The sequence below is a fragment of the Equus asinus genome, chromosome X (genome assembly GCF_041296235.1).
Source record: "Equus asinus isolate D_3611 breed Donkey chromosome X, EquAss-T2T_v2, whole genome shotgun sequence".
NCBI lineage: Eukaryota > Metazoa > Chordata > Mammalia > Perissodactyla > Equidae > Equus > Equus asinus.
The window spans coordinates 45,167,679-45,181,573 of record NC_091820.1 but is presented as its reverse complement, the minus strand read 5'-3'; the positions used below and the strand labels follow the sequence as shown (position 1 = coordinate 45,181,573).

The 13,895-nt window shown below is 36.2% G+C and overlaps 1 protein-coding gene across 4 annotated transcripts in view; it reads left to right on the top strand.

Annotated features, from left to right (window-relative positions):
- USP9X (ubiquitin specific peptidase 9 X-linked) overlaps positions 1-13,895 on the top strand; it is a 145,387-nt gene that overhangs the window by 77,660 nt on the left and 53,832 nt on the right. For all 4 annotated transcript variants that reach the window (XM_070502649.1, XM_070502647.1, XM_070502648.1 and 1 more), the window contains exons 15-21: positions 3,737-3,824; positions 6,444-6,786; positions 8,626-8,721; positions 9,526-9,737; positions 11,301-11,541; positions 11,878-12,027; positions 12,728-12,848. In XM_070502649.1, the coding sequence (XP_070358750.1) occupies positions 3,737-3,824; positions 6,444-6,786; positions 8,626-8,721; positions 9,526-9,737; positions 11,301-11,541; positions 11,878-12,027; positions 12,728-12,848 (1,251 nt within the window). The remainder of the gene's footprint in view (positions 1-3,736; positions 3,825-6,443; positions 6,787-8,625; positions 8,722-9,525; positions 9,738-11,300; positions 11,542-11,877; positions 12,028-12,727; positions 12,849-13,895) is intronic.

Below are 13,895 nucleotides of genomic sequence, written 5' to 3'. Positions count from 1 at the left end.
TTAAAAGTAAAACTCTTAGGAAAAAAATAGGAAGAAATCTTTGTGGCCTTGGGTTACACAATGCAAAATAGTTAGTGGGGAAAAGTGACATATTGGACTATGCCAAAACTAAGAGAAAAATAGTAACTTTACAGTGGAGAAACCTGGTGGAAACCACCTTGACCAAATGCTCAAAGAAATGGGCTGAGGGTCTGTATAAACACTTCTCCAAAGATGTATAGATGGCCAATGGGCACATTAAAAATTGCTCAATGTCATTAGTTATTAGGGAAATACAAATCAAAACCACAGTGAGATATTAGATACCTATCTACTAGGATGACAAAACTAAAGACAACAGCGAGTGTTGGCAGGAATGTGGAGAAATTGGCGCCTTCGTATGTTTCTTCTGGGATCATAAAGTAGTACAGCCACCTTGCTAAACAAGTTGGCAGTTCCACAAAAGGGTAAACTTAGACTTTACCATATGATCCACTCCTAGTTATATACCCAAGTGAAATGAAAACATAGATCCATGCAAAAGCTTGTACATGAATGTTCATAACAGCATTGTTCATTATAGCCACAAGGTGGAAACACCCTAATGTCCATCATTTGATGAATGGATAAACAATATGTCATATATCCATACAATGGAATACTATTCAGTGATAAAAAGGATGCTACAGCATGGATGAACCCTGAAAAATATTAAGCTAAGTGGAAAAAAAACAGGAAAGACCACATATTGTATGATTCCATTTGTATGACATGTCTCAAATAGACTAAGGGCTGGGGACAGGAGAAAATGGGGAATGATTGTGCAGGACTTCTTTTTGAGTTCATGCAAAATCTTGTAAAAGTAGATTGTGATGGTGGTTACACAGCTCTGACTATATTAAAAACCATTGAATTGTACATTTTAAGTGGGTGGATTTTATGGTATTTCAATTATGTCTCAATAAAGATGCTTATTAAAAAGGTAGCCTTCTCTTTTATAATGAATTCTGAAAAGAACTCTAGACAACCTGCAGTTTATAATGACAAGAAACTGTTAGCTTTAGCATAGATACTTGAGTTAATTTAGTCTCATCTAATTTCTCCTCCTCTTTTCAGTGGGGTATCTACTAGCTAGGCAGCATGAGTAAAAAATGGATCATCTTCTTTATTTGACTACTAACTAATCACAGTATTTGTTTGGTGCTCAGTGTTTACAAGGAAAACCAACCATCTTGTTTCTGTTTTGACAGCCCGGAAGCTTCTCTGTAGCAAAGTGTAAGGCCTCTCCATTCCTATTTAGCATAGAGGGATCTTCGTATTTCTTGACTTTTGACTTTCATTGAATGTTTTCAGAATTTTTCCCTGTGTTCAGAGTCCCAGTTCTTGAAACATCTGGCACCTAAATAAAAAAGGAGGAATGCTGAAACTATTGGGTAAAAGTTTGATAAGAAACAAGATTATTTTCATAGTCTCGAAGTGTCTCCACACAGATTATTTACTGATTATGAAGAGAAAAATAGTAACCTTAGAGTGGAGAGACACCTGGTGAAAACCACTTTGACCAAGTGATCAACGTTAACATTACGAATATTGCCACAAAGTGAGATGATGTTACTCCTGATAATGATACACTGAGGAGGACCACTTCTATGGTTCTTTGCCAAAGTGCCTAGCCTGGATCTAATCATGTGGAAGCATCAGAGAAGCCCAAATTAAGCAATATGCAACAAAATTGGCTCATAGTTTCCTAAAAAGTCGAGAAACACAAAGAAAGGATAATGAGTTGTCCAGATTAAAGAATAGAAAGGCACGAGAACTAATTGCAATGTGTATTTAATATGGGATTTGGAGAAAAGAAAGTATAAATGGACATTATTGAGAGAATTAAAATTGTGTGGAGGTATTTTGGGGAGGGTAGTTGGGCAAGGATGCTACTGGAATCTAGTGGATAGAGGCCTGGGTTGCTGGTAGATGTCCTAAAGTACACAGGACAGTTCCACACAACAAAGCATTATCCAGCTCAAAATGTTGATAGTGTGCTGTTGAGAAACCTTGGGTTAGATAATAGTATGGTATCAGTGTTAATTTGATAAGTGTACTGTGGTTATGTAAAAAAATGTCCTCCTTATTCAGAAATGTTCATTGAAGTATTTAGGGGTAAAGGGACGTGTCTCCAACTCTAAAATGATTGAGAAATATACATACGCATGCATGCACGTGTAGCAACTAATAAAGCAAATGGGGCAAAAGGTGAACAACTGGCGAATATGGGTAAAGATTATAAGGGAATTTTTATATTGTTTTTGAAACTTGTCAAGTTGGAAATTATTAAAATTTAGCATTTCCCCTAAAAAAGAACCTGCCGAGTGAACAAAGCTTACATAAACTCCTTGTTTTCAAAAAAAAAGAGCAGCTGAAGTCTATTGTTTATTCAGATACTTCAAGACTAGCGCTCTGAAAAAGAAATTTTCTGCATAGTAAAATAGAATTTGATATTTTCTCCAATTTCTTGAGAAAATTTCTTGTGAAGTAATGCTTCAGGTCTTGAGGCCCGTTGAAATTGACTTTCATGAAAGTAGACGATATGTGTTTAGGACTTGGGTAGATGATAACATATGTGGAAGTAGAAAGTAGTTAGTCATAATGTATTGGGCTTCTTTTCTTCACCAAAGCATCAAAAGCAGATGTTTCTAAACATTGTAAATATTCCATCTTTACGACATGTCAAGATTTTGTTCAGAGAAGAAACCTTACTGTTTTTGAAGACTTCGATTAGCTTTACTATTTCCAAAGGGTCTCATACAATTAGAATTCTATGAGACCAGCCCACACGTACCGTAAGGTCCAGGATCTGGTATGGAAATGTTAGTAACCAATGCTAAAAGGAAATTACACAATTTCTTATTCCTCTATAATGTGCCTGAACTTTCTGGAAGAGGACTTGTCAGAGCATTTGCTTCAGCTTTCTTGTACTCCAAACCACAAATCAACTTGACCATTTCTGGGGCATACAGCTTTTTCCAATAAAATTTAAAAAACAAGAAACTGTCCATGGTATTTTTAGGACAGTAGGTGCTTTTTAAGATGTTCTGCTGTGCTCTTTCATTGCAAGCCTTTTCACCCATTGTATGCTGTGATGAAAGTGAAACCAAAGAGTTTGCTCACTTTATTTTATTTTTTAGTTCTTTTTATAAAGGAATTTCCAACTTAAAGGGTAGATTTTCTTGAACTTCTCTCTGAAACTTTCATAACATGCTGGTGATAACTGTTACGATAACTTCATTATATAGAGTAGCATCTTGTGTTACTCTAACTTCGTAGGTAGAAATTAGTAATATAACTTATTTTTATAACTTTTTTTTCCTCCATAATGACAGTTTTCAGTATAACAGGAAGGAAATTGAAGAAAAAGCTTTGTCTTGGTGGTTAGTTTATGTTCACAGACCCCTCAGGTCAGTTTTGGGCTGTGATCAGAAATTTCTTCATTGTGTATGAAGATTGGGCGAAGGGGTTGTGGTGAAAAATTATTTGACAGCACATTAAACAGATCACTTTCTTTTGGTTATATAAAAGGAAAGTTTATTTTTGTGGGGAATAGGAGATGGGTAGAAACCACCAATAATTAATTAATAGACTTCAGGTTGCCTTTTAATGATAAAGGATTAATGACTTTTTAACTGACTTAATTTCCTTTGGTTAAAGTCAGCAGTGATGTGGGTGTCCATGTGTATAATGCCTGATTTTTCTTTATTTGCAGACCATGAAGACTATGACCCACAAACTGTGAGGCTGGGAAGTAGATATAGTCATGTTCAAGAAGTCCAAGAACGGCTTAACTTCCTTAGGTTTGTTTTAAAGAATTAGTGTTGCTCTCTTTAAGACACAGATAAAGAATGCCAAGTTAATATGCTGTATAGCTAGGTCTTTGTTAGGTGGCCTTTTCCCCTTGGCACTTTTTATTTTCCAACATGGAGATCATTACCTAAAAGTCACAGAACATTTCCCTATCTGTTCATTATTAAATATTTTAAGTGACTGGCTGACTTTTAGCTTGTCGTCTTCACAGTGTTTGAAGGGAACACATTTTAAGCTTTTGTATAGACTTCTGTTATTCATATTTGCTTACGCTGAAAATGCTTATTTTTTAAAGAACAAATTTTTGTATTTTGACACAACTGACTAGAGAACCATACTGACCTTAATGATATCATAGACACTAAGGAAATGGAGCCCAAAGGCTGCTGGACCAGCGCCCCAAAAGAGTGGTTGAGTCCTGTGGTGCCTTGTGTATCCTAGCAGTGGCTGACCAAGGCCGTCTGAAGTCATGCGTTAATGCTGTTATTCTGATGGCGATGAGGAAAAGAGGTCTATTGCCTTAAGCCGAAGCTAAATGTAGTCCCAGACTAGATTTGCTCAGTGATGATTTAGCTTTTAATGATAACACCCTTATAGATTTGAAATTAAAACTTTTGATGCTGAGAGGTTTCTTGTGAATTCAGAAACCACATCATATAGCAAAAGAGCTTATTCAGATCATAAGTGTGCTAAGGGAACTGCGCAGATTAGATCTATTATGTTTATTATTTCAGCACACTGGGGAATTTTCTCCTGGGCTGTGTTAATTATGGGCTCAAGTTTATTGAACTGTGTGCTTACTTTTTGGGAAACATTTACATAGGTAGTTAAATAATTTTAACTTCAGGAAAAACTCTAGCCACCAGATTTTAAGAAATCTGACATTTTGTTTAAAATGAAGTGTTTTGTGTGTGTCTGTTTTGTTTTTCAACCACCTGGATAGAAGGACCTACCTCCCCAGATTGAGAATCACTGCCATAGTGAGCCATTGTTACTGATTGGTGTATGTTGTATCCCTTAGATTTCCTAGAAGAGAAAAGTTGTTAAGAGTTCCTTTTGCTATATTAAAGTTTGGAATCAGAAGACTTATTCTAGCCCCTGCTCTATTAGTACCTGTCTACATGACCTACAGCAACTCAATCAATGAAAGAGAACTAACTTCAGCCACTGTACACTCGACCTGTGTTAAACCCTTTACATTTGCATTGAATCTTCATAGCAATGCATTCAGGGAGGTATTATGCCCATTTGATTAGTAAGAAAGCTGAGATTCACATTCTTGTTTGAAATCACACAGCCAGTATGTAATGGCATTGCACTGTGCAACCAAATCTGACTTCAGAGGTTGCGCTCTTTCTATTCAGTGATTTTTCAAACCTACCTTGGAGCCTTAGGCTTCTAAGGAGCTTCCTCCAAGGTGTCTGAACAAGCAGTGGAGGTTTTGTTCCCATTTCTCCATTCTTTCCTCCTCCTGCTCTTCCCAACAACTGGAGCAGCTCTGCTTTCATTTTATACGTCAGACTTCCAAATGGAATTTTTGCTTGAAAAAAGTTTTCTGCTGTTGTCTTTAAAAACGGCAATTAAACTTTGAAAACAACTGTACGTGCGTTTGATCATCACATTGGATCTCAGTTTCTTCTCTGTAAATTAGAGGTGGCAAGGTTAGGTAGGACTAGGTGCTAGAAGCCACCTTCAGGGTCTGCAATCCTGTGAGAATATCAAAGACCCTAGGATTGAGACCTCAAAATGCTTTGAAATGGAGAGGACATTAAGTACATGCCCCATACTCTGTAACTGGGTGTGGAGCCACCATAGTGTTAGCCAAAAATTATTTGTTCTCACAATAAAATGAGGTGTTCTCTTTCTTTGTCATTCAAAGATAATGGCAGGCAGGGCGGGCGGATGAATGCTAAAAGAAATAGAAAACTTAATGAAGAAAGAGAGGTTAGTTGTAACAGAATTCACTTTCATTATTGTCATATTTTAATGACCAAACCAACAGTCACAAAAAAGACCCTAGAGAACATCACTGAATAATCGATAAGCCTCCTGTTGAATATTGACATAAAAAGTTTAACTCATGTGTAGGTTATTGTGCTTAATGTGGCCAGATACTGAGTGATGTCATCATAAAGTATTAAAACTGAAGCAGTTTTAACTCTTAAATGTCAGTGAGTTGGTATGTGTGAAAGTGGCTTGGTAGAATACCTCATTCTCCAGTAATGTCGTGTAAGCAGAATGCTAAAACGCAAACAGCGTATTAAACGTGCTTGCAAAAGGACTGGTTTCAAAGACTAAACTTTAAATTCAAGAAACAAATCTTTTATTCATTTTAGGTGCAGTCATCTAGCAGAATTCCTGGCACATCGTAGGTGCCCAATATGTGCTTGTTAAATAAATGAATTAATATATGGGGTACTTGTTTAGTACCAGATAAGGGTTGAGAAATAAGTTCTTTTAAATGTCAATGAGAACTGACATCTTTTTACCTGTAGTTAAAATATAATTGCGGTAAATGGTTTATATTTCGCTTATATATATATAGATAGATTGTCTTTCAAGATAAAAATTATGTATGTCTAATTGCTAATTTTTTATGTTTTTCCAAGATTTTTATTGAAGGATGGCCAACTGTGGCTGTGTGCTCCTCAGGCAAAACAAATCTGGAAATGCTTAGCAGAGAATGCAGTTTACCTTTGTGACCGTGAAGCCTGTTTTAAGTGGTATTCCAAGTTGATGGGGGATGAACCAGACTTGGATCCTGATATTAATAAGGACTTCTTTGAAAGTAATGTGCTTCAGCTTGATCCTTCCCTGTTAACTGAAAATGGGATGAAATGTTTTGAGCGATTCTTCAAAGCTGTGAATTGTCGAGAAGGAAAACTAGTAGCAAAAAGGAGAGCATATATGATGGATGATTTGGAGTTAATAGGATTAGATTACCTTTGGAGGGTAAGTGGAAACTAGGAACTTTGTAGACAGTTGTTTCTGATGTAGTTTTTCAAATAGGTAAGGAATCACAATTTTGCAAGTAAAGTTTATGTATGTATGCTGCTCTGATGCTTGTCCCAGGAGGTGGTGGATCGTTCATCTTTATACTATTGTTCATGTCATTTGTCATCGGGTTTTTTCTTCTCTCTCTCCCTTTCCCTCCCTCTCCTTCTGCCCCACTGCTGCTCCTTTGTCTTGACTTAGAATCTGTCTGTTCCAGATGTGTTTAGAAGTGCACTAACCGTACAAATCTTTCATGCCTCCCCATGGAAGTTATTGTTCTTCCCTTTTTTCATTCAATGTAGATCTATTTCTTCTCTTCAATGTTAATTTTAGGGTATTATACATTTAATACTAAAATAAATAGAGGACAGAAGAGAAGACGACTTAGAAGGGATTATGATTGTCTACTTTATTGGCACTGTTTAACTTGGTATTTTTAAGTACCTGAGGGAGTAAAATGTTATCATCTATTTAAGGGTAATCTTTTCACTTTTGTAGTAACATATATATATATATTTTTAATAGAGATATTATTGATGTAGAACATTAGTTTAAGGTGTATAACATAATGATTCGATATATGTATATATTAGAAGATGTTCACCACAATACTGGTTAACATCCATCGCCACATATAGTTACAATTTGTTTTTCTTGTGATGAGAACTTTTAAGATTTACTCAGCAACTTTCAGATGTGCAGTATAGTATTATTAATTATAGTTGCCGTGCTGTACATTGCATCCCTAGGAGTTACTTGTTTTATAACTGAAAGTTTATACCTTTTGACTCCCTTCACCCATTCGGTCCACTCCCCAGCCCCTGCCTCGTAACCACTGATCTGTTCTTTGTATCTGAGTTTGGTTGTTTGTGGGTTTTGTTGTTGTTTTTTAGATTCCACGTATAAGTGAGATCATGTGGTATTTGTCTTTCTCCGATTTATTTCACTTAGCATAATGCCCTCAAGGCCCATTCATGTTGTAGCAATATACGATTAATATATTATTCCTATCTTTAAAAATATGTTCTGTTCACAGCAGTTCATATTATTCTTTGGATGGGAAATATTTTTCTTGCAAACAGACTAAGATGTTTACTGTAGTATTTGATTGTTCAAACTTTTTTTTAAGTGGTTTTCAACATATTTAAACAACAGAAACCCTTTTTAAAAATCAAAATTTATGTAATACTCCAAAATGTAAAACTAATTGAAGTAACAAGGGAAAGCCCTTGTTTTCCTGCTCCATCTGCCTGTGCTTCAGCCCCTGCCCCCTCCCCAAGCCTATTACAGGGTCAGCCCTAAGACACTTCCGCCAAGCCCTAGAGTTCCACATGTAGTTTGAAAACCACTGCTAGAATTAGATGAGTGCTAAAGATCTGTAGAAATGGAATAAGTAGCCTTTTATACTAAGCTATTTCATGTAATCTTTTATTTCCTCTTAACCAATTTGAATTCCTCCTTTAACGTCTCACAGCTTGGCTCCCAAGGTGTTCAGTGCACAGTTAAATAATAGTGGTAAAAGCATATTTTATCCTTACTAAAATGTGTCTTCTATTCTTAAATTCCTTTATTGAAAGACTTGAGTTTTGCATTTACTATTCTTCCTTTTGGTCTGTTTTCACACCTTAATTTTACTTGATTTACTTGGTTATCAAAGTCAGTCTACCCTTAAATTATTGAATACTGTATTAGAAATAACTGAGGGTATGGTTTGAATTGAATTAAACCCATTTTAGTTTGATGCCCGACTGAAATATTTCTTGAAAGGTATTTACGCTTGAATCTTTTTGAATCTAGGTCGTGATTCAGAGTAATGATGATATTGCCAGCAGAGCTATAGATCTCCTTAAAGAGATATACACAAACCTTGGTCCAAGGCTGCAGGTCAATCAGGTGAGTATTGAAGTGCATTAAAACTTCCACAAATTCGAATTCTGATTGAAGAACTCTTGCTGATAAGAGTTTTTCCTTTAATTCAAAGTTAACTAGAAATTGTTTGTTTCATCTCTTATTAAAATATACCTAAAATATTTGGTTCATATTTCAACCATACAAAATGCTGTCTAAGTGAGTGTTGTTTTGGTGCTTATCTTGAAGTGATGGTTTTGATAAGGAGGGCGGATATTCTCAGTCTACCCTCCTTATCCGTGGGTTCTGCATCCATGAATTCAACCAGCTACAGATCTGAAGGCCTACGATGGTTGTGTCCATACTGAACGTGTACAGGCTTTTTTTTCTTTTCTTTATTCCCTAAACAATACAGTATAACTACTCACATAGCATTTACATTGTATTAGGTATTATAAGTAACCTAGAGATGACTGAAAGTACACGGGAGGCTATGCGTAGGTTATATGCAAATACTGCATCGTTTTCTGTGAGGAACTTGAGCATCCACAGACACCGAGGGGCGACTGAGTATAGCAAGAGGTTTTGACTGAATTTCTTTTGATTCTAACACCGAATCCTCAAGTTCATTTTTGGGGTATCTAGTTTATACTTGTTAACTTACATAACTCTAGCTTCCTTTGACAAAACAGTGTGTTTTATTATCACTATAGACTGTCTGGTTAAATATGGTGTGGTTTATTGAGAGCTACCTCTAAATTACTTGTTCCCATCATTAATGTTTATATATATGTTTAACTTTCACATTTCAAAGCAACTTGAACTCTTTATTTGACATATTGCTTGTAGGTTGTGATCCATGAAGACTTCATTCAGTCTTGCTTTGATCGTTTGAAAGCCTCATATGACACGTTGTGTGTTTTGGATGGTGACAAAGACAGTATTAATTGTGCAAGACAGGAAGCTGTTCGAATGGTTCGAGTATTAACTGTGTTAAGAGAGTATATAAATGAATGTGACAGCGATTATCACGAGGAAAGAACAATTCTACCTATGTCAAGGTTTGTGAATAACTGATCACTGATCTACTAGTTCTGTTTCTTAATTATTTGGTATTTTCCTAGCCATTTTATCTTCAGAAAGTGACAGTATACAGGAAAAAGGAGACTGGGGAAATTTTTTGTTTTTGAAAATGTTGATGTCTTGCCCATTAAAAACATTTGCATCTTATAGAATCTTCTTTCTTTTTTTGTTTTTGCTTTTTTTTTTTTTTTGCTGAGGAAGGTTCACCCTGAGTGAATCTGTGTCAATCTTCCTTCATTTTGTATGTGAGTGGCTGTGGACAGGTAGTGTAGATCTGCCCCCAGGAACTGAACCCGGGCTGCTGAAGCAGATTGCCTTGAACTTAACCACTAGGCCACAGGCCGGCCCTTAGAATCTTTTTAATGGTAGACCTTTGTTTGTTTTCCAGGGTCTGTTTTATGTGTTCCTGTGTGGGTTTTTGTAGGGCATTCTCACTCATTAAGACTAGTCTGCTCTTTTCATTCTTTTTTTGCCTTGACTTTATTGCCTGTGAAGTGTCATCAGGGATATTTCGCAGTTGAAGTGTTTTGATGCAGTTTGTTTACACTGTTACAAATAATAGAATAGTCTTATGGAAAGTAATTGGAAAGAGTTCTTAAAAGCCACCTTGAGAAGATAGCCAGTAAAGCAAGAAATATTTTCAAATGGTCTACTAACATTTCTCCTAAGGTCTCACCATTTAGTAATTCAAATAGTTATAATCTAGAGATGTCTATAGAATGAGTGCCATCAGTATTTGTTTTAAAGAGTTCTCTCTCTTTCTTTCTTTTTTTTTTTGGAGGAAGATTAGCCCTGAGCTAACTGCTGCCAATCCTCTTCTTTTTGCTGAGGAAGACTGGCCCTGAGCTAACATCCATGCCCATCTTCCTCTACTTTATATGTGGGACGCCTACCACAGCATGGCGTGCCAAGCGGTGCTGTTTCCGCACCCGGGATCCGAACCGGCGAACCCCAGGCCGCCAAAGCAGAACGTGTGCACTTAACTGCTGTGCCATCAGGCTTGCCCCAAGAGTTCTCTTTCTTAACCATGAAATTATTTAAAGTCACTCCTTGAATATCATTTTTATCTTATGCATCTTGCAAGAAGATAATATAGTAACATAAATATCATTTTGGGGGATGAAGTTTGATATTAAGACTTTTTCAGAAAAAATGTACATCTTAGCATTTTTGTTGTTAGTCTCAAGATGAAGTTTATCTTCCACATTTAAAAATAGTGAGTTGGGATTTTATAGCATAAAAACATTGATGTATTACTCACGTCTCTGTTTTAATTTCTTAAAACTTAGACTCCTCATTTTCTGCAACCATAGGGACAAGAGTAACAGCAATGGAATATGATTGTTGTGTTTTGAAGATTACTTGTAGTACTTGTAGTTGAAAGGAGCAATAGATTTTTTTTCTAAGAACCTAAAAATAAGTATCTTCAACTCACTTCTCTTGTTTAATAAGATATTCAATATTAAATTCCTAGCTTTATTTTCTTTACAAGAAGCTTTGAAAATCTGCTGAATATAATGTTTTCCCTTTTTTTCCTCCAGAGCTTTCCGTGGTAAACACCTCTCTTTTATAGTTCGATTTCCAAACCAGGGCAGGCAGGTTGATGACTTGGACGTATGGTCTCATACAAATGATACAATTGGTTCAGTACGACGATATATTCTCAATCGTATTAAGGCCAATGTAGCGCATACAAAAATTGAGCTCTTTGTGGGCGGTGAACTGATAGATCCTGCAGATGATAGGAAGTTGATTGGACAATTAAACTTAAAAGATAAGTCGGTAAGTATCTATAATTAAATTTTCAAGAAAATCAAGCCTGAGACTTTTTCATTTCAGTATTCATCTTTCATTCAAAAAATGTTAGTTGAGTATCTGTTATATCTGAGGCTCTGTATTAGGTGTTTGGATTATAACACGAAATAAGACAGGCATCATGGTACCTACAACATAGCAGAAGAAAGTAGTTCTAAAACTATTTAAGTGATTATGTTAGACAACATTTATGGTATTTCTAGAAGTATAGTGTGTAGTTTTTTTATTTCTTGGTATGTCACTAACTTCTGTTTTGTATATTTTTTTCTTGTCTTTGATACTAACATAGTATATCATTTTCAGCTAATTACAGCCAAACTTACACAGATAAGTTCCAATATGCCTTCAAGCCCTGATAGCTCTTCTGATTCCTCAACTGGATCTCCTGGAAACCATGGTAATCATTACAGTGATGGTCCTAACCCGGAAGTGGAAAGCTGTTTGCCCGGGGTGGTGAGTAGATAGTTTTGAACTACTGTATGCAAGGCATTATGCTAGGTTCTTCAAGAACATAGAAGTATGTAGAATAGTTTTTTTCTTAAGCAGCTTATGATTTAATGTGAGAAAACATCAAATAACTGTACAGTTAACCATCAACTTCAGAATGGATCCCTCTGAAAGGGGATTTTAACTTGGTTGAGATTTAAAATGACGTTTCCCTGTAGATACAGTATTGCTATGTTTACAGAAAGTTAATCTATTATACAACTTAATTATAACTATTGAATATGTAAATTTAGAGAAATACCACTGTGTTTTGTATTTGTACCACAAAAATGAATCCTTCTTCAGAATAAGAATTTTAATGGCTTTAATAATACCAGCCACTCCAGTGTCAGAAGGATTGGCTCCCTACAGCAGTTAGGTTAGGAATTTAACTATTAGTGGGCATGGCAGCCTTTTGTATATACAGAGTCTAACTTGTTTGTATGAGAGAAGTAGTTTAACAAAATAGTAAAAGAGCTATCACACAGAGATTACTGGAGTTGCCTTGGATAATGTGTTCAGTCTGCATCACGAAGGATTTGTAGAGGTGAGAAGATAGGGAAGGCAAACCATTTCAGAGCAGTGGAGATGAACAAACAATTTATGTGTGGGCTCTTTGGGGGACGTATAATTTACAGGTAAATATTTTGTGTATTTTATATTCTAGATAATGTCACTGCATCCCAGATACATCTCTTTCCTTTGGCAAGTTGCGGACTTAGGCAGCAGCCTGAATATGCCGCCTCTTAGAGATGGAGCAAGAGTACTTATGAAACTTATGCCACCTGGTAAGAATTTCTTTAAAAATAATAATAATGTTAATAAAACACATACTGGACAATAATGGGGTATGTTAGCAAATTCTGTTCCTAGATAGAACATGCTTTGTGGTATAGACCAGAATAGGAGTTGGCAAACTATAGCCCACAGACCAAATCCAGCCCACTGCCTGTTTTTGTACAGACCATGGGCTAAGGATGGTTTGTTCGTTTTTAAATGGCTGAAGAAAAAAATCAAAAGAATCATATTTTTTGTTTCATGAAAACTGTATGAAATTTAAATTTTAGTATCCATAAACCAAGGTTTATTGGTGTACAGCCATGCTCAGTCACTTACATACTGTCTATAGCTGCTTGTATCTTAAAGCAGCGGAGCTTGGTAGTTGTGGCAGAGACCATGAGGCCTACAAAGTCGTAAATATTTACTGTCTGGCCCTTTACAGGAAAACTTTGCTGACCCCTGGACTATATTTTGGGTCATGTGTCGTCTATAGCATTGTTCCTTTTTTATTCCTTAGAAACACCCACTTAACTCTTGACTCCCACATCCTCCCAGCTTTTGTTTAAATTCACATTCAGCATTTTCATTTTCAAGAGTGTGAAAAGTAGTTCACTGGAATGCTGACACCTTTTTTTCCTGGATTTCATAATTTCCCCTTTTCAGTGTTTTGATCTCTTTCTTCACCTTTCCTATGGTGTATCCCTGTCGCTGGCTCTTAGGCCTTTCTTGAGGTTCTCTCATTTTGCTGAAGCATGCCCTCCTGCAGTTATCTCAGAAAGGGCACATGGGAGATAGTTTTGTTTTTTGTTTTTGAGATATTGCTTATCTGAATGTAGCTAAAACCTCACATTTGATTCGTAGTTTGGGTATAGAATTCTAAGTTAGACGTTCACCCTGTCTACTTGGTAGTGTTGCTGGTGTGAAGACCAAAACCCACCTGTTTTCTGTTCCTTTGTGTGTGATCTCTGTTTCTGGAAGTTTGGGCTTGAAATTTCATGATGAGATGACTTGGAGTTAGGTCTGTTTTGTGGTGGGCCTAGAGAGTCCTTATTTGT